Consider the following 20,290-nt stretch of genomic DNA (forward strand, 5'->3'; position numbering starts at 1 on the left):
AGGGAATGGAATGGCTACCAAAAGGGAGTTGAGTTTCGGAGAGGTCTGTTGGCCTAAATTTTCATTTCTGTGGTTTTGTGGCTTCAAGTCAGGGTTGGTACTACATAACATGCCAAGTTGCTTCACAATGTATGGGGTGTGTATGTGTTTGCATGCCTACACCTCTCCCCCCCTTCCCCCCCCCAACACACTGCTTTAAAAGGGCCAATTTCCCAAAGCGGAAAACAACTTCTGAGCAAAATCAATTGAGAGGAAAATGTTTGAACAACAAAGTTGAACAAGAACTGGGAGTTAAAAAATACTTAGCTAGTTGCTCAGACGACCACAATTGTGTAATCCCGAAAGACGGTTTGTTTTGTTAAAAAGGCATCCTGGGTAAGCAGAGAAGTGAAAGCACCAATAATAAACTACATCTAGCTAAACAAGTGGGGAAAAGGGGAAATGGATTGCCGTGAACATAAATTAGCAGTTATTCAATGTATAACCCAATTCGTATGAGACGCTGAAGCCACCTGTGGCTGGCAGGGGTGGCACAAGAACATGGGACAGTCAAACGAAAAGGTGGGAAGTTGAAAACTAGTAAGAGGAAATACTTTTTCAAGCGGCATGATTCGGCTGTGGAACTCACTGCCACAGGATGTTCTGGGGGCCAAGAATGTAGCTGTATTTGGTAAGAGATTGGACATTTATATGGCTGATGAGAACAGGTGGAGTTAATGCTAGCTCGAGGAGTTCTTTGAGTTGTGTTCCCGTGGGTGCTACAGGGGCACGTGTGCCTCAAGACCTCGACTGGAGACTTTCTGCTAGCAGTGTCCATTGGGCCTTCACCTGCGCTCTGTGCAGCCTCATGCGATGCACTGAAGGCAGAGGACTGCGGGTGACCCACCATCCTCCGTTCCTTCTCTCCTGCTTCGCCCTGGGACGGAGCCCTAGGGTGTCCCCCTTGTGCATGCCTCAGCTTGTTCTGCAGTCGTTTTCACTAGGTTCATGTTAGTTTTCACTGTAGAATTTGGTAGTCGTGAGAGGATGGCGGAGCATCCCCTTGCGCCTGCTTTGGAACTGTGTCAAGAGATCCCCTCGTACCTCGATCTCTGGACAGATCCAGCACCCCTTCGACTTCAGCCCAGGCCTCCTGTAAGAAGGGGGAGGCTGCGGAGGAAAAGGAGTTTGGTCTCCCACCCACAAGGAGCTGGCTGTCAAAAAGCCCCAGTCTCCTGCTACGGAGTCAGAGGCGTTGACCTCTTGGGTCGGGCCTGTGGAGGCACAAGGCCCTTCTTCCTCGGGTACCACACTGTGACAAGGATCCTCCTCCACAACAGGGATGGTGAGAGCAGCTCTGAGTGCCACCCCTTCTCCTATATGGCACCCCCCCCACCAAAGGCCAGACTGATCCTTGGGCTGCAAAGCGGCAGCCATTTGTCAGACCTCTGGCCCCATTGCAGAGAGACACGAGTTGGGCAGTCCCCTCTACCAACCCCCAGTGCGAGGAGACCTTTGAAGACTAGGGCGGCTAAAGACCCACTCGAAGAAGAAGAGGATTCTCATGCTGGGGAGTCGCTGTACTTCAAGATGTCCCCTTCCGGGTGCTCTGCTCCCCACGCTCCTTCCCCCCTGCTTTGGACTATTCTTCCCTGGACGTCCGGCTGCCGGAGGATCTGAGCAGATGGCCGGTGCAGCCCTAGCTACCCGGGCTGAGATCGCACGGAGCGCACGTGCTGGCTGAATGGACACGGCCAGGGGAAGATCTCCCAGCCAGGGCTCGAGAGGCACCTGTGCCCCGAACTGGAGACCCCCAGGGGGACCCATGGCGGAGACTTAGTTACTGCCCAGGGTGAGGAACCTCGTCATGTGGGGGGGTGGGGGGGGATTCCCTTTTCATACTTCAGGGCTTCAACTAATTTCTATTAAGGATCAGGATGAGGCCGAGGTGGGGGACAGATTGTCCCCCATCTGCTATTCTGGCATTTCCTGCACTTCCCTGGGAGGCATCTGATGGGCCGTGGTCAGGACATGGGGTGGGGTGGCCCCTAGGCCACTCCAGGCTGGTAACTCCTGGTGGCAGGGGGGAAGCAATGCAAATAATGTTTTTAGAAGATATTGGGAGCAAAATAAGGGCTGGCGGTAGGCTTGGGCCATTGGTAGAGGGAGAGGATGGAAATGCCAGTGAACTGCCGGGAGAGACTGGGCAGAGGGGCTGGGGGACAGAGAGAACGGTGAAGCCAACAAGCAGGGAGAGAAAATGTTGCCTGGAGACACGGGGAAGAGCAGCCTCTGGCCTATACCCAGCTCTGGGCTCTGCCAGGCTTCGATGCCCGGCTCTGGCCCGGCTCACCTGCTGACCCGAGGTGAGTCTCAACCCCACCTAGTGCCTCAGTTTCCCCTTCTTACTGGGGCTAACACTGGGTGGGCTCCTGCGTGTGGGAGAGCAGGGTCAGGCCCTGGCAGGGGATGTGTCCGCAGAAATGGGGCTGAAGGGGGCAGAGACGCTTGCTTGGCATCTCTGACTCGGACCCCCGTGGGGCTCACGCTCTTCATCACCTCCCCGCCCAGTCCCTTCCCCAGAGACCCACCAAGAAATGCCATTATCCTGGCATGACAGGACCCCCTGTCCTCAGCCCAGAGCCTTGTTATGGCCCCAGAGTGCCAGACTGCTGGTGGGGGGGGGTGGTTCAGATCCACCACCCGGGGATGGGGGGAAAGGGGGTTGGGCAATTGCTCATTTATTCATTTCTCCCCCCACCCCCGCCATTGCAGTCCTCCGCTGCCCCTTGCCCTGTGCTAGGCCGCAGCATAGCCTTGCTCCCCCCACGCTCCAGCCTGTGGCCGTGGGGTCGGAGGCAGGTTTGGAAGTCATTGGCCCCCCCAGGCCTTTCGGCTAGACTCAGCCAAGGATGCCCAGGCTGGAGCGGGTCAGTCCCTGCGAGCTGGTACGCGGGGGTGGCAGCAGCTGGCGTGGGATCGAGTTAACAGGGTCAGGCGGCGCAGCAGAGAGAGCAAGAGGGATAATCGGATTGCGGCCTGGCCCTCCATTTCATTTCCTCCGCCCCAGCCCGGGGAGCCCTTCCCCGGGGACCCCCAGCCGGCTGCAGAGAGGCCATTAGGCTAATAGCAGCCCGGGGGCTCGGCACAGCCCCTCCTTCCCCTTTCATTACAGGGAGTGCAGCGCTGCTAGATGAGCCCAGGCCTTAGCCCCGGAGGCCAATGCCCCCCGTTTATCCCCAGGGGACCGTGACAGGGCAGGAGCCCGGCTCCTGGCCGCCCTGAGAACGGGGCAATCACCGCACTGGGGTTACACAGCTCCCCAAGGCTGGGGACTGGCACGGCCCCGCACAGCCCGAGGGCTGGCTCTCCCTGCTAGCTGGGAGGGTGGGGAGGTGGGGTCTCGGGGACTCAGGGGTAGGATCTGTGCAAAGATGAAGGCGTGGCAGTGTGCCCCCTCCCAGGCCGGGCCTGCAGGGCCCGGTACTGACTCCAGGGCTGGGTAGGATGGTCTGGCTCTGCCTCAATGGGCTCTGTGGGGCTTTACAGGGGCACAGAGTCTGCCCTGGCCATGCCCCCTCCCGGCCCTTCCTCCTGTCCCCCTCTGCTCCATGCCCGCTCCACCCCTGGTGCCCAGGGCTGCTGGAGCAGCAGCGGGGAGCTGGGGGACTGGCTCTGCCCTCCCAGGGGAGGGTGTTTGCGCCTCCTGCTGCCCCCTGGCACAAAGGGGCCCCAGTGCAGATGGCTCAGGCCCTCGGCCTGCAGAGGCCTCTGGGCCTGCACCCCCTCTTAGCGCTTCTCGGGCCGCCGGTGACCCTGCAGCCTGCACCCTGGGGCCCTGATATGGGATTCCCCTGCTGTCTGCAGGGTCCGTGTAGGGGGTGCCCGGGCTCCCTGGCTTGGCCTCCCTACAGGGAGGGGCCCCCCTCAACCAGGCGGCACCTAATGCATTTCCAGCCAATGTGGCTATCAGCTCGCGTTGCTGCAGGGCTGGCCGGCGCCCACGCAGTCCCAATCCTCTTAAAGGGATGAAGTGGCATAATCCGGCGGGGGCAGGGCATCCCCCTTCCCCCTGCAGGGGTTCAAACATCTGGAAAGCCACGGCCCTCCCATTGCAAAGCCTGGGGGGATTCTCCTGGGCGGGGAGGGAGCTGGCAGCCTGGCTCCATCTCTCTGCTTCCCCTCCTGGCAAGCCGCATGGGGCGGGAACTGAGGCCAGACGCAGCTCATTGCAGCCATGGCCACTGTATCCTTGCAGGCACCCCCCTGGCCCAGTGTCTTTCTGACCAACAGCTGCTGGCTCTGCTGCTGGAGACCACGGCCCGACGGCACAGCTCCCCGCAGCATCCCCCAACCAACTACCAGAGATTTCTGGCCCCAAATCTCCTGCCCTGGGATGAACTCGGGGCTTGGAGCAGCTTTCTTCAGTGGCATGATTCTGTGTCCCCCGCCCCCACGGTAACCCCAGCTGGGATTTTCAATCTGGCTTTCCAAGTCCCAAACTGTCATAACCTCGCCTAATCGCCGTTACTCTTCAGCTCCCTGTCTGCCCACGCTGCCGTCCAGCCTGGCCCCGGCCCTGCCGCCCCCTCCCGTAGCCCAGTGCCCCCTCCTCTCCCTGCCGCCCCCTCATGTTACCCTGCTGCCCCCTGCTTGCCCTGCCACCCCCTCCTCTCCCTGCTGCCCCTCACATAGTCCAGTGCCCCCTCCTCTCCCTGCCGCCCCTCACATAGTCCAGTGCCCCCTCCTCTCCCTGCCGCCCCCTCATGTTACCTTGCTGCCCCCTGCTTGCCCTGCCACCCCCTCCTCTCCCTGCCGCCCCCTCACGTAGTCCAGTGCCCCCTCCTCTCCTGCTGCCCTCTGCTTACCACCCCCTCATGTACCCCCAGTGCCCCCTCCTCTCCCTGCCAGCCCCTCACTTAGCCCAGTGCCCCCTCCTCTTCCTGCCACCCCCTCATGTTACCTGCTGCCCCCTCACCCATCCCTGCCCCCCCACGTATCCCTACAGTCCCCTGCTCTCCCTGCCACCCCCTCCTCTTCCTGCCGCCCCTCAGGTATCCTTGCTGCCCCCATACATGTCTCTCCTTGACCCCCTTCTGCCTCCCCCCCCCTTGTCTCTCTGCCGTACCTGCTGCCTTTGCTCTACCTCCCCTCCACCCCCGGCCATCCCACCTGCACCCCGGCCCCTTTCTCTCCCCTCTCCCAGGAAGCCATGGGGCCTGCTCCATCCCTTAGATGCCACCTGCGACCACGCCAGCTAAACCACGCGTGACTCTGAGTGTGGACGGTTTGAAGCTGGCTCGGCTCCGTCCGGTTCGCGTTGTAACCTCCGGCAGGAGCAAAGCAGGGTAAACCGTGAGCGGTTGCATTGCTCCAGCCCCTGTGGGGTGGGGGCACCATAGCAGGAGGGGGTGGATAGTAACTCGGGGGGGGTTCTACCAAGGGGCAGTGGGACCCCAGGGGCCCTAGAGAAGGGGAAGAGGAGGAGAAGGAGACGCATAGAGCAGGGAAAGAAAAAAAAAAGCAAGGAAAAGAAACGCCCGCTGGGAGATGCAGCCCAACAGCTGCCCTGTCCCGGGTCCAGGCTGCCGCCCCCGCAAGTTCCCCCCACCCCATCCCCTTCTTTGTTCCTGGTGGCCTGGACGTTTCGGATCAGTGCCGGCGCCAGGAGCAGCCTCGGAGCCAGATCGCTGACCTGCTGCATGTGGGGATCTTCCATTGGGCCCCCATTAGCTTCCTCCTGAGCCCCCTGTCCCGGGGAAACTCCCCCCACTGCTCTCCCATGCACACCCTGCCCATTGGCCCTGTTTGAGCCCCCTGACCTGGAGGGACAAAAGGCCCCCTAGCCCCCTGCTCCCCCCTGCCCTGGGGAAAGCCCCTCACTGTCCCCCATGAGTCCCTGGCCCTGGGGAAAACCCCTCACTGCTCCCCCATTTGCCCCCTGCCTGGAGGGACCCCCCCATTGCTCCCTGGTGGTGTCCACTCCTCCTATCCTGGATGAGTCGGGGAAGAGCCTTTCCCGGTTTCCATGACGCTCAGTTGAGGTTGATATTTTGTTGGGTTGTTTTGTGCGGAAATCCCCAGCGAGACACAAGGCCCCCATAGTCCGCGTCACCAGGGGAACGACCTCGGGCCCAGCCGGGCAGAAGGCGCCCGGGAGCAGAGCAATGGCTGCATTGTTGGCTCCCTTTGTTCCTGCGCGGAAGCTGGTGGGACTCCACTCGACCCCCTGCGCCCAATATAGCAGCCCCCGGGCCTGGGCTTCCTGAGTCACGGGACCCCCGTGCAACCTCTCACAGGGTCCCCAAACGTTACAATGCCTGGGGTCCGCTCAACAGGGCCGGGAGAGGTGCCCTCCCCCCCGGCATGTGGGAGAAGCTAGAGACACTGTGCTTCATTTCATCGGGGAGCTGGCTAGGGAAGGGGAGGAGGAGGGCAGGGGACCCGGCAGCCTGAGGGTGCCAAGGGGAGAGCCAAGGAATTGATCAGGCCTCTCCCAAGGGGGGAATCCGTTCCCATTAATGTAAGTAGCTGGGGGCTAGGGAATTGCCATCACTCACAGCGGGAATATGCCCCCGAGCACAGAGCAGGGCAGAGTCGTCCCCAGCCATCTCCCCCTCAGATCAGGATCTCATGGCTCAGATGGGTTCACACTTGGATCTGATCGCTCTGCGTCCCGGCCAGCCCCAAGTCATGAGTCAGGTGGCAAAACAATCCGGGGATTGGCTCAAAACACATGCAATTTTTTAAAAATAATCACGAAGTGTCAGGGTCTTTCTATTGGCCGTTGGGTTACGTGCCTGTCGGGGTCAAACTTTCCTCTGCAATCCGGAGAGCTAGGAGCTTCTTTTAAAAAAGGAAAGCTGAGATTCCCACGTGACCACCTGACTCCAGGAGCTGGGGCTTTAAGAGAGTGAAACTGGCCATCACATCAGGCAGGCAGGAGCACTGCCTCCTAGAGGGACAAGGGGATATTGTAGAGTTTCCCCGGCCCTCACTGGGATTCTTCCACCGCAACCTGCCCGGGCAGAGGTGGACGAATGCTTTCCAACCCTCACAGCCATGTTTCTCCCCATTTCACAGATTTCCAGGCCAGTAGGGACCGCTGAGATCACACAGTTTGAGCTCCTGCATAACTCAGGCCGGAGACCCTCCCCAGTGGCTGCTGCATCCGACTCACTAACTCTTGGATGAGGGAGAGCGGATCTTTCAGAAAGAGACCTCCACCCTTGATACAAGCTCTGGGTCTAAATAATGAGGCCAGGCCTTCCTGGGGCCATGCCTCTCCTCACTGCTCAGAATCTGAGCCAGAGAAACCGAGACTCCTGCGGATGGGAAGGCACCCCCAGGGGGACATGGAGCACCCCCAGGGGGACATGGGGCACCCCCCCACACACTAGCACAGCATTGACTTTGTCGTCTGGTAACCCACCCCTGATCGACAAGCTCCAGTCAGAGCCTTGTGTTTCCCCAGCAAGGCCGGTTCCAGCCCCTCGCTCGGGAACTTGTCCCCTCGCCCAAGGGGGAGTCAGCACTGTTAAGCTTTCTTCGGGCTCCAGCTAGATTTCCTCCACTTTGGCAAAGGCTGGTGTCTCGGGTGAGACCCACTGCGCCTCGCCAGGACACGGCCCCCACTCCTCCCCAGCAGGGACCCCTCACTGTCTGCCCTACAGCCTTCTCCAGGCCGAACTGGGGCCCCAGGGATGCTGGAGCCATTTGTATCATGGGGGTGCTGACAGCCACTGAACCGCACTGTAAACCCTGCATATGATGGACACCACTTCAAGCCAGGGGGTGCTGCGGCCCGACCCCCCCACACCCCTAGTCCCAGCACCGAGGCCAGGACCCCACCCAGGCCTCCAACCCAACAGAGATCCACTGATCACTGCCCCGGGTTTCTGGGGTTTTAGACAGCTGTGTCTTCATGTCCTCACCCCTGCGCACTCACCGTCCTGCACATACATCCACCCCTGCGCCGGCTCCTCGCCCCGTGTCTGCAGAAGGCAGGTGACCCTCCCCGGCCGGGGTGAAGCGGGTTTGGGTTGGGGGGCAGCCCCAGGGCCGGGAGGGGTGGCACACGGAGAGAAGACAAGGGGGAGTGTCGCTTTAAGCCGCTCCCGGACACTCCCTTCCTCCCAGCCGGCCCTCGCCCTCCCCCGCAGCCCCGTCCCCCGGCCCTGGCGAGCGGCTGGTGCGGGACGGAGGGTCCCGGGATCAGCCTCGGCCCCGGGGAAGGAGACGCGGCGCTGGGGCAGAGCAGAGAGCGGGCTGGGCTCGGCCCGGGGCAATCCCAGCCGGCGCGGAGCCGAGAGGGGGAAGCCGAGCCCCCGCCAGCAGGGCGCGGACCGGTTCCCAGCGCCGCCCGCGGGCGCAGGGCGCTTTGGCGAGCCGGGCGCTGGGGGCGCGGAGCCGGGGACGGCGCATGGGGGGCTCCGGCTGGTCGGCCGGCCCCGGGCTCGGGGAAGGGTAGCGAGCGGAGCGGGACCTTGCCCACGGGAGCGCCCCGGGGGAGCCCGGCTGCAGCCTCGGGACCAGGTGAGTGAGAGAGGGGAGGGCAGCGGGGCGAGGGGGGAGGCCGCATGCCCAGCCACCCTCCAACCCCCTCCCCGCCCCGCCAGAGCGATATCCCCTGCGCCCCGCCTACGACCCTCCCTCCATAGGCTGCTCCCTATCTCTCGCTGCATGTCTGTACAGCGCCTGGCACAGCCCTTCGCTCACTCCGGCCTACAACAGGACAGTCTGTCACGAGATGTAGTAACTGAGAGCAAAGCCATCCCCACTGGCCACAAGCCCCCAGCCGGAGACTCGCTCTGTTAGGTAATGACCACACACCCACACGTCCTTTGTTCCTTAAATGCAGCTGTGTCTGGGTGGAGCCTCACCTCCCTTTCCAGGGGGGTTCAGGACTTCAGTTTTGGAAGCTGGGTCCGCCTGCAGCACCAGGAACTGGGGGTGCTGGAACTGGGGGTGCAGCCACGCCCCCTGGCTTGAAGTGGTTTTCATCGTATACAGAGTTTACAATTTGGTTCAATGGCTCTCAGCATCCCCACTCTACAAATTGTTCCAGCCCCCCTACCCCTACTACCAGGCTGAAGGGCCTTCCCCACCACCCACAGGGCAGCACCGTCCCATCACTGTGTGGGGGCCCCGGGGCCTGCACTGACTCAGAAGGGAGAGCCCCCCCGCTATGGATTGTTCCTAATGAGTCACCCGTGCCCCCTAGCCCGGCACTGTGGTCAGCGCCAACTCAGAGGGCAGGGTGCTCCCTGGGCGTGGGGGACCAGCTCCCATTCCTGGACCAACGTAGCCCAGCCCCGCTGCGTCTGGGATGCCTGGCACATCCCTCGGCCCACGCTGCAGCGTGGGGTGGTGAGGCATGGCAGGAGCCGGGTACGCAGGCCTGGGGGGCGGGATGCAGGAATTGGGGCTGTCCCGGGGTGACAAGCCAGCTTCCTGCCCAATTCCAAGCTTGGGGGTTCTTTCCTGTCAAAAGGGGGCAGAAAGCAAGGCCAGTCGTGGAGGTCTCCCAGCCTTGGAGCGGAGAGCAGCTTTGGACTGGGGTGTCCCCAGCTCGGGGAAAGTGTCCTGGAGTTTGCAGAGGTGGGTGGCAGCAGGGGGGGCCCCCTCATGTAATATGGCACCTCAGCTAGTTACACCCTGTTTCCCCCTCCCCCCCCACACCAAGCTGGGGATGCTGGACGTGGGGTGTCCTGTGTGCCGGGCTGGGGAGCCTCCTGCACCCTGCTGCAGTGGCAGCTGCCCCGGTGGGCCGGTGTCACGTACCTGGCATCTCCCAGGCCTGGCTGTCGAGTGTCACGTCACTGGAGCTCAGGAGTGGCCCCTGGACGCTCCCCGGCCGAGCAGGGCTCCCAGCTGGGTCTCTCTGTGCCGTCTCCCACGCAGGAGGCCAGGCTGTAGCTGCAGAGATGTCGGTGTCCCGGATCCCGGTGCCCACGCGGAGGCTCCAGGCAGCAGGGATTCCAGCTCCCCGGCCCAGAGGCTGCGCTCGCTGCAGGCTTGGCAGATAAAGCTGCCGAGACTGGGAGCTTCGAGGGCCCCCCGTTGCGGATCAGGGCCGTCTGCCGTGCAAACCAGGCCCGGTGCGGGAGGCGCATGGAGGCTGGAGAAGCGCCTCTGCCCGGCAAACACCCCATGGGGCCGCAGCGCAGCCCGGAGCTCAGGCGAGAGACGACGGCGCCCCCCGTCTTGGCACCGGGGGTGCTGCTGCTCCTGGGGCTAATGCTGCCCGCCAGTGCCCGTCCTGTGCCCACCCCGGTGGATGAGAGCGGGGAGGTTGTGGTGAGTCCCACACAGCCATGCGTATGGGGCTGGGAGGGGGACCCCTGATCTGTCCTCTTGACAAGGTTCACTGGGCCTCTGCTTCCTTCCCCAACCTCCAGCTACCCGAGCGGCTGGGGGGGAAAGGGGTGTGGGGGCCAGGATCTCTCGCAGCACTCCCACCCTGCCCCCACAGCTCTGCTGGTGCCCCTCAGGCCCGACCCGCAGCCCCCTGTTGTCCCAGCCCTGGGCACGCCACTTGGGTGTGGACGCGATGTGCGGACAAATGGACATTGCTGTCTCGAGTCAAGGTTCGAACCCGGGCCGGGAAGGGGGTGGGGCCTTTGCTCTCCCCAGGGAGTTGGTCACTGAGGGGAGAAGTTTCTGGGGTGCCCAGCTGGGCCGGTCGGTGTCTCAGGCGGGGCACCAGGGCCAGTGGCGCCGAGAAGCCGAGCGGGCCGGGTGCTTGTGATGGTGTCACTCTCCCGTCTGTGTGTGTGCCCCTTGCCAGGCCTGGCTGACGCAGTACGGCTACCTCCCCCCCGCCGATCCCGTCACCGGCCAGCTCCAGACTTGGGAAGCCGTGACCAGCGCCATCCGCGTGATGCAGCGTTTCGCCGGCGTCCCCGAGACTGGGATCCCAGGTATGCAGAGCCTGCACCCGCCTGCAGCCCCCAGCGCCCCTCCATCGTCCCCGCCTGCAGCCCCCAGCCCTGTCCCCGCCTGCAGCCCCCAGAGCCCCTCCATCGTCCCCGCCTGCAGCCCCCAGCGCCCCTCCATCGTCCCCGCCTGCAGCCCCCAGCCCTGTCCCCGCCTGCAGCCCCCAGCGCCCCTCCGTCGTCCCCGCCTGCAGCCCCCCAGGGCCCCTCCGTCGTCCCCGCCTGCAGCCCCCAGCCCTGTCCCCGCCTGCAGCCCCCCAGCGCCCCTCCGTCGTCCCCGCCTGCAGCCCCCAGCGCCCCTCCGTCGTCCCCGCCTGCAGCCCCCCAGGGCCCCTCCGTCGTCCCCGCCTGCAGCCCCCAGCCCTGTCCCCGCCTGCAGCCCCCCAGGGCCCCTCCGTCGTCCCCGCCTGCAGCCCCCCAGGGCCCCTCCGTCGTCCCCGCCTGCAGCCCCCAGCCCTGTCCCCGCCTGCAGCCCCCCAGGGCCCCTCCGTCGTCCCCGCCTGCAGCCCCCCAGCGCCCCTCCGTCGTCCCCGCCTGCAGCCCCCAGCGCCCCTCCGTCGTCCCCGCCTGCAGCCCCCCAGGGCCCCTCCGTCGTCCCCGCCTGCAGCCCCCCAGGGCCCCTCCGTCGTCCCCGCCTGCAGCCCCCCAGGGCCCCTCCGTCGTCCCCGCCTGCAGCCCCCCAGCGCCCCTCCGTCGTCCCCGCCTGCAGCCCCCAGCCCTGTCCCCGCCTGCAGCCCTGCAGACGCCCCTCCGTCGTCCCCGCCTGCAGCCCTGCAGACGCCCCTCCGTCGTCCCCGCCTGCAGCCCTGCAGACGCCCCTCCGTCGTCCCCGCCTGCAGCCCTGCAGACGCCCCTCCGTCGTCCCCGCCTGCAGCCCTGCAGACGCCCCTCCGTCGTCCCCGCCTGCAGCCCTGCAGACGCCCATCACCTGTGACAACCTGCAGTGTTCCAGCCAGCCGGCAGCCCCAGCCCAACCGTCACCGCGATTACACCCTGCCTTGGCCCCCACCTGCAGCATCTGGACACCCATTTTCCCTCTACAGGCTCCCCTCCTGGTTCTCTCATATCCATCTTCTTGTCTCCACCAGCCTCGCCTGCATCTGCCAACCTGCTCCCGTCTGCCTGGCAACCCCTCTGCATCAGCCCATCTTGCCCCCAGCGGCTACCCGCCCCACTCTGTTAAGGGAACCTCCAAATTCTGTCTGTCTGGTCCGGGATCCACCTCTCAGCTGGGAGACTCTGGCTCCTTTAACCCTCCCCTGTCACGCTGCCCTGTCGGCCCAGACGCTGCCCATGGGCCCCCTGGATAGGATTCATTGCTGGGCCCCCTGCCTGGAGGTTGAGGGAAAGCAGCAGGCTCACCAGGACCCCTGTGATCCAGCTCGTGAGCCAGCCAGTGCCCCCCTTCACGCCAGCCCAGGCCTTTGCCATAGCTACAGGGCGATCCTTCAGGGGCACTGGGGGCCCAGGCGGGTGCAGAGCGGGCTCTCCCCTAAGGCTGTTCTCCAAGAGGCAGTCTGCCTGCAGGGCTCGCTTCGCCCCCAGCTGAGAACTGACAGCTCTGTGCACTGCTGCGCTCTGACCTGCCGGCCGGTGACGTGCCTGTGTTTCCCGCCGCCTTGCCCAGACGATGCCACGCTGGCCCTGATCCGGACGCCGCGCTGCTCGCTGCCCGACGTGCTCCCGGGAAAGTTGCTCGAGAGGAAGAACGGGAGGCAGTGGCGGAAGAGGAGGAAAAGTCGGGGCAGGCGGAGCGCAGGCCTGGCTTGGACCAAGAGGAACATCTCCTGGAAGTAGGTACCGACCCGCCCTGGTGGCCATCAGATCCCTGCTCCCCAGCTGGCCTGGGATGTGAGGCCAACACAGACCCGCCAGGGCACCTTGGAGCAAACCTCATGGCTAGTCACCCAGGGCATTCCAGTGCCACTGCGTCTCGTGGGGTGTAACTCGGCCAGGCTGCTCAGAGACACGCTCAGCGAAGTGTGTTAATCAGGGATTGGCTAAATAAACCCCTCTGGCTCTCCTAGCCCTAATCCAGCGCTGTCCAAACTCTCACACTCCGGTAATGAAATTAACAAGGGCTCCAAAAGGCTGAGCTACTGAACGGGGTTTTTAAACCTGCCCCTAACACAACACCCACCCCCAGACACCCCACAGCCAGAGAAAAAGTGGACAGGTAGGAAGAAACAGATCTCCAAAAAGCAGTGGCTAGAGAATGGGGAAGGGGGCATGGACAAAATATGTATAAATCAACCGGGCTGAGTGGTGTTCTTGGGAGTTAAAGGAAATTGGCTAATCAATCCGTTGCATTCGCTAGCAATTAGTGTTGGGGAAGTTGGAAATGGAGAGGTGGGGGGTACAAGCCAGCTGGAACAAAGCAAACCTGGGGGCCGAGTCCTCTGAAAGGGGTAGGAACATCATCTGGCAGGTACAGAGACCGTCAGCTCTTTGGTGCAGGGGCTGCCTTGGCTTTTTGCTCTGTGTTTGAGCAGCGCCTGGCACAGGGGGGTCAGGTGATGCTGAAGTGGGAGCTGGGGGTTGGCGTCAGCTGGGGGAGCCGGGAGCCGACGCAAAGGGTCTCGGAGAGGTTAGACACGCAGGCAGGAGATGACAACCAGCACAGTATCGCATGGAGACGTGCAGAGAGGCCTGCCCAGCAGAGCCCGTGGACGCGCTGAGTGGAAAACCAAGGGCTTTGATCCACAGGAATCCACGCTGGTTTGCCCACAAGGCCCTGGGCTTTCCCTGTTAAATGCCAGAGACCCGAATGGACCCAGGAAAATGGAGACAGTGACACCAGGGCCTTCGCCCATATTAGGGGGTGCAAAACTGCCGGGTCTCAGAGCCGCTAGCTCGCTCCCGGTGCACGGGCTGCTTCGGGTTCACCCTGGTGCAGCCCCCCCCCCCCCCCCCCCGTGACAGGTCCCCCCTCGCTCTCGCCACCTCGCTCGCGTGGATTGTTGCTGCAGGAAGCAGAGGCACCTGCTGGGCTGCGCTTTCGCCCCACGCCCGAGCAATGGGGCACCGGCGGAGCTGCGGGGGGGGGGCGGGAGCCGAGGACGGGGCTGGCAGGGGATGCGGGTCAGGAGTGAGGGGCACTGGCGGAGCCTGGGGGGGGTGGGGAACCCAGGGCTGGGCTGGCAGGGGCTGTGGGTTGGGATTGAGGGGCGCTGGCAGAGCTGGGAGGTGGGGAGCCTGGGGTTGGGATATCAGGGGCGGTGGGACAGAGTGAGGGGCACGGATGGCTCACCCCCAGCTGGTTTGTGGCCGTGTCTGTTTCCTGACCGTGGGGCTGGCCCCGGTCCCGCTGGGCCCCTCTCTTGGCGCTCCGCCTGGCAGGGTGAAGACGTACCCGCGGGAGGCCCGGCTCAGCCGGGAGACCATCCGCGCGCTCACGCACTACGCGCTGAAGGTGTGGAGCGAGGCCGCCCCGCTCACCTTCCACGAGGTGGGTGGATCCGGCGCCGACGTCTCGGTGGAGTTCCTGCACCTGGACCACCGGGACGGCTACCCCTTCGACGGGCCGGGGGGCATGGTGGCCCACGCCTTCTTCCCCGGGGACCCCCAGCGCGCCGGCCATGTGCACTTCGACAGCGACGAGGACTGGACCTTCCGCTCGCCAGGTGGGCCCCGGGACAGCGAGGGGGCGCCCCGTCTGGGCAGGGCCTGCCCCCCTCTCCCCCCCATAGTGCCAGGCTCCTCACTCCCCCCCCCGTCCCCCTTGCAGATGACTACGGGACGGATCTCTTTGCCGTGGCCGTGCACGAGTTTGGTCACAGCCTGGGCCTGGCGCACTCGCCCTCCACGCGCTCCATCATGCGCCCGTATTACCAGGGCCCGGTGGGGGACCCGCTGCAGTACCAGCTGCAGGCCGATGACCGTGCGGACATCCAGAGGCTCTACGGTATGGCCCGGCGGGGCGGGACTGGGGTGGGAGCCCTCTCTGCGCGGCCCTAATGCCAGGCTGCGTCTCCGGGACGGTCTCCAAGCCAGAAGCCCAGGTTTTGTGCCCAGCTGTTGCAAACAGGCCTCTGACAGGGGACTAGCACTGGGGGGGGTGGCCGATCCGGCAGGTCTGTGTCCCATGCACCGAGCGAGCCAGTGCTCAGCGTCAGCCGGCCAGCGCTGGATGAGCTGAACTCGGAGCTCGTTTTTGGGGTGCACTGCCGTCTCCCAGGAGAGCAAGCAGTGTGGATAAAGCAGCTGTCGGGGTGGGGCTCGGAGCGGCTGCTGCCCGGCGAGGCTGCACTGACCCACAGCTCGTTGTGTGGGGCTGAGAACTAGCTCGGTGCAGGATGCGGTGGCTGGGCTGTGGGGAGGCTGATGGCCACGTGCTCTCACCCCGCATCCAGGAAGCCCTGTCCTGCATTCCACAGAGAAGCCGGAGTCATCGTCGCTGCTCCCGGACCCGCCGTCCCTGCCCCATGACTTCCCTGCCTTGAGGTGAGCTGAGACCATCCCTTTTCCCTCCCCACCCTGCACTCAGACCCATGGAGCATCACTGCCCCCTCACGCGGGTGTGGGCCTGGCCCGGCTGGGATCCCAGGGGTCAGCTAGCAGCTCCCGCTGTCCCCGGCGGGTTCCGTGGGGTATCCAGTTCATTCAGAACCGGGGAACCCCTGGTTCTAGGCCTGTGTGCTGAGCGGCCCCTGGGCGAATCTAGAGCCAGGTGAATGAGCAGCACACTGGCAAATGAAAGTCGGTGACAACACGTGTCGCAGACACCTAGCAGGGTCCTGTGTTAACAGCATCCACTCGGGAAAGAGACCTGGGCACCCATCTCAGAGGGGTTCAGAGAGGGGTGAGGAAAACTTTTTCACATAGCGTGACGAGCCCGTGGAACTCCTTGCCACAAGATGTCAGTGAGGCCAAGAACTCCGCCGGAATCCAGCAGAGACTGGGTATTTCTGTGGATAAACTGGACTCTCCAGAGTTATCACAGTTAAGGATTATAATGTTTTTGGAAGGTCTCATAAACCTGCCCATCTCTAACGACTGGAGACCTAAAGTAGGGGACAGATTGTCCCCACCTGCGACTGCGGGATTCCTACACCTCAGGACACAGGGCGAGATGGACCTTGGATCTGACCCATCTGGCAAACCTAGGCCCCCGTGGGGTTTGCAGTTGGGCTGTCAGGTGGCAGTGGGGCTAGCGAGGTGCAGAGCACATGCGGGGCCCCGTGGGGGGACCGGACGCAGGTACAACCTCAGCCCCAGCCTCTCTGCCAGGCTGGGGGTATTTCCGCGGCTCTGCCTGCGGGCAGAGGTTCCCGGGCCCCGTGGGAGGGCCGGAGGGGAGCCGACCGCCTGCCGCTGACGCGCTCCCCGCTGCCGTGGCAGGTCGGAGAAGGAGTTCCCGGATCGCTGCTCCTCCAGCATCGACGCCGTCGCCCAGATCCGCGGGGAAACCTTCTTTTTCAAAGGTCTGTCCCTGCGCGTGGGGGGTCGGCCCACTAAACTCCGTGGGGGGACCAGCCAGCTCCCTCTGCCCCACGCGCGGGGGGACGGGGACGCTGGTATTATGGTGTAGTGGGGTGACCCCGGCGCCAGTGGGACCAGCTGCCTCTTCACCCTGTGGCGGGGGGCAGCTCCCCAGGGGAAAGCCGTGGGTCAGGCCTGTAGGGGCACGACCTCCGGCAGGGAGCATGCTCCCATGCCAGGGGGGTGGCGCTGCCGGGGGTGGGATGTGGATGGGGTGCTGTGGGGAGGGCATCCCGGCGAGCGAGGGGAGAGACAGTGTGGGGGTTCCCTTGTGCCCCTGCCCTCCTCCCCTCACCCGCCCGTGCTGCCAGACCCGCCTCCTCCCTGCCCCAGCTGCCCCTTCCCTCCCTGTTCTCTCGGGGGCCCCCAGCCCTCGCCCCGTGGGGCCCCCGGCCTGGCTGCTGTGCCAATAGCCCCATCCGCCTGGCAGCCCTGGGCCGCCTCCGTGCCCCGGGCCTTCCCCAGCTCCCAGCAGGCAGGAAAAGGCCCCTTGTCCCTCCGTTCCAGGGCGCAGCCCCTCCTCCTCGTGCCCCTGGCTTGGGAGAGGCTTTTCCCGAGGGGCAGGGGGGCTGAGTCTGCCCCTGGCCGAGGGGCTCTGCTCAGAGCCACCCCAGCAGCCCTGCAGCTGCCCCCATGCAACACCTGGGCGCGAGGGGCTGCACCAGCTTCACCTCTGGGTGCTGGCCATGCCTGGCCAAACCATGCCCGGCGCGGGGCCCATCTCCCCCCCGGGCCTCTCAGCGCTGCACTGCCAGGGGCTTTCCTCGAATGGGGGCCCCGGCTGTGGCATCCGCTCTCCCTGGCCTGATGCCGCTGGGCACAGGGGGCAGCCGCTAACCTCCTGTCTCCCCCCGCCCCCCCTGCCCCGAGCCAGGTCAGTACTTCTGGCGTCTGACCCACGAGCGACACCTCACCTCCCTGCGCCCCGCCCTGAGCGCGGCTTTCTGGCGAGGCCTGCCCCGCGGCCTGGGCAAAGTGGACGCCGTTTACGAGAGGCACACGGACCATCGGATCCTCTTCTTCAGCGGTGAGAGCCGGGGGCACGGGGCAGCAAAGTGACGGGCACCGCAGGGCCAGCCGGGGCATGGCGAGGAGCCGTCCTGCGCCCTGGGGGAGGAACGCGCCCTCGTTCTGCCCAGCCACCCCCCAGCAGCCCACACCGGGCACCCTTGGGTGGGGCTGCAGGACAATCACAAACGATCCCCCTGCATCTCATCATCTCCTGGGGGTCGGAGCTGAGCGGAGAGGCCTTGGCAAGGGAATGGGGCCGGTCCCCCAGCTGTCTCCTGTGCCCCGTCTGCTTCCTTCAGCACCAGGCTGCCTGGCGTTCGCTCACCGCCCCCCCTCTCCCCCAGGGCCCCTCTACTGGGTGTTTCGGGACAACGGCGTGGAGGAGGGCTACCCGCGCCCCGTCACGGACTTTGGCCTGCCCCAGGGGGGAGTGGATGCCGCCTTCTCGCGGCCGCACGACCAGAAAACCTACTTCTTCAAGGGTGGGCTGCAGTGGTCCTACGACGAGGCCCTGGGGCGCATGGACGAGGGGTCCCCCACCCACACCGTGCTCGGGGGGCAGCTCCCCACCCCTGTGGACAACATGCTGAGTGGGAGTGATGGTGAGTCGCCCCCCTTGCTCCCACCCCCTGCCTCGTGGTGATTCAGCCCCTCAGTTCCTGCGTGTTAAAGGGGACCCCCCCTGTGTCCCATGGAGACTCCCCAACCTGTCACTCTGCCCCCCCCCGGGTAAAGGATACACCCCTGGGCCCTATAGAGACTCCCTGCTCTGTGTCTCCAGCCCCCAGTCCCTGCGTGTTTCAGGGGACCCCTTGTGCCCTGCCCTGTCCCTCAGCCCCTCTCCCCCACCCTTTAGCGGTTCGCAGAGCCCTGACGCGCTCGTGACGCCTGTCTCCCCGCAGGAGAGGTCTACGCCTTCAAGGGCAGGCAGTACTGGAAGCTGGAGTGGCACAGTCTCAAGCTGGAGAAGGGCTACCCTCGCTCCATTGCCAGGGACTGGCTGGGCTGCACCGGGGAGCTCTCCCCGCCGCTGAGCGCCCCCACCGGGCCCCCCACGGGAGCCAAGCTGCAGCCGGACTGGCGGGGCCCCCCACTGGAGGTGGAGCGCTGCGTGTGCCCCAGCTCGGCCCCCCGGGCCGCGCTCGCCTGGCCGCTGGCCGCCCTGCTGCTGCTGCGGGGCCTCGGCTAGGCTGGCAGCCGGGGCCGTCCCCGGCCTGCGGACTAACCCTGGAGGCAGCAGGCCAGGCCAGGGCGCTGCTGGGGAACCCTGGGGGTGGGGGGCGCGCCCCCGAAGGTCGGCGCTGCAGGCCGGGTTCCGGTGCAGGGGATCTACAGGGGTCCGAGGCCTGGGCACCGCATCCCGGCGAGTCAGGGCGTGCCCAGGGGCGGCCCGCGGTGCTCTGTCTGCGGGCAGTGGCATGGGACGGGTCCCCGGGTGAGCGGCCCGCTAACCGCCCGCGGGGGTAGAGCCGGGGCGGGAGCACAGGCCACCTCCACTCGCTCGGAGAAAGTGCTTGTCCCTCTCCCCCGACGGCCTTCAGCCCCCCATGGCCGGGCGGGCGGGCGCCCAGGTGGCCCAGCTGGGCCCGCGCCGGCCAGGGCCTGGCCTCAGCACCTCGGCCAGGGCCTGTCAGCTGCACCCAGTGCAGCGGGGCCGAGTGATGGGCCCTCCGTGATCCACTGACGATGATGCCAGCTCCTGCCACGGGGCACCAGCTCTCCATCGCCCTGACTTCACCCTCCATTACCCCAGCTCTCTGTCCCCTCAGCTTCCGTGTCCCCATCTCCCTGACCCCCCCCCGAGCTCCCATTGCCCCAGCTCCCCCCCTCCACGCCCCATCTTGCCTCAGGTGCCCCCGGCCCTGACACGGGGGGCAGGAATGGAGGGAGGCGGGGGGCGGGGGGATGCTCTACTCCAGCTTAGCTTGCAGAGCAGGAAGCTAAATTATACACCAGGTGCCCGGGGGCCTGGGCCTGGGCCTGCCCCACACCCTGCCAGCTCCCAGCCGGCTTCTGTGCTCTGGTGGTGGTGCTCGGCGCCCAGGGGCTGTGTGTCCCCGGCAGCGAGAGAAAGTCCCTGCCCCATGAGCACTGCTAGCCCCCCCCGCCCTCCCCTCCCGCTTCCTCCGGGGCCTTCTCCGAGTCCTGTGAAGCCGCTGGCCCCCCTGCGGCACTGTGCAAACAGCCCCAATGTGCCCAAATGACCCAGGAGCCCCGAGCAGCCGCTACCGCCTGCCCCAGGATGGGACCCAGTCCTTCACCCTCCTGCCCAGAGGGGACTTCCTCCCTCTGGCCCTCCCGTGGGGTGGCAGGGTCGAAGGGGCCCCGGGGACTGCACCCTACTAGGGCAGAGCCTGTATCTGCTCAGTGCTTCTCTTGCCCAGCCCGAGCCCTGCTGGGCCAGAGCGTTCGCACCCCCGGCCATGTCCCCGGGGCTGCCCTCCGGCCTGGGGGCAGAGGTGAGGCCGGGCACAGGAGCGTGAGGCCCAGAGCGGGAGCAGCCGAGAGCCAGCACTCCTGTTAGAACCATGCCAATGGCTTGGGGGCCATCTCCGGCCGGGGTCCCTGGCCCCATAGCAAGCCCCCTGCCCCCTTTGAAGCATCAGAGAGAGTTCAGAGACAGGCCCCCAGGCTGCAAGGGGCAGGTCTAGAGCAGAGAGCCCTATGGCCTCCGGGTGCCGGCTGCAGCCTCCCACGGGTACCCACAGCAACCGAATGTCGCTGGACTCTGCTAAACCCTGCCCTGCCTTCCCCATGAGCTCCCCAGTGCCCATCCCCTCTCTCCGGCCCCTCTGCCTTAGCCCGCATCTGCTGAGCAGCCGTGGCCTCCCGCAATCCTCCCCTCGCAGGATCTCTCCGGCATCCGGCGGCCAAACACCGCT

General features: G+C 65.3%; 1 protein-coding gene across 1 annotated transcript; it reads left to right on the forward strand.

Annotated features, from left to right (window-relative positions):
- Positions 1–10,092: 10,092 nt before the first annotated feature.
- Positions 10,093–18,597, forward strand: LOC144257726 (matrix metalloproteinase-17-like). The gene is made up of 10 exons (XM_077805812.1): positions 10,093–10,278; positions 10,769–10,901; positions 12,544–12,709; positions 14,256–14,539; positions 14,644–14,820; positions 15,269–15,359; positions 16,257–16,339; positions 17,272–17,424; positions 17,753–18,010; positions 18,311–18,597. The coding sequence occupies exons 1-10, from the start codon at positions 10,093–10,095 to the stop codon at positions 18,595–18,597; spliced, it is 1,818 nt and encodes a 605-aa protein (XP_077661938.1).
- Positions 18,598–20,290: the final 1,693 nt, after the last annotated feature.

This window comes from Eretmochelys imbricata, chromosome 26 (assembly GCF_965152235.1).
Source record: "Eretmochelys imbricata isolate rEreImb1 chromosome 26, rEreImb1.hap1, whole genome shotgun sequence".
NCBI classification, from domain to species: domain Eukaryota; kingdom Metazoa; phylum Chordata; order Testudines; family Cheloniidae; genus Eretmochelys; species Eretmochelys imbricata.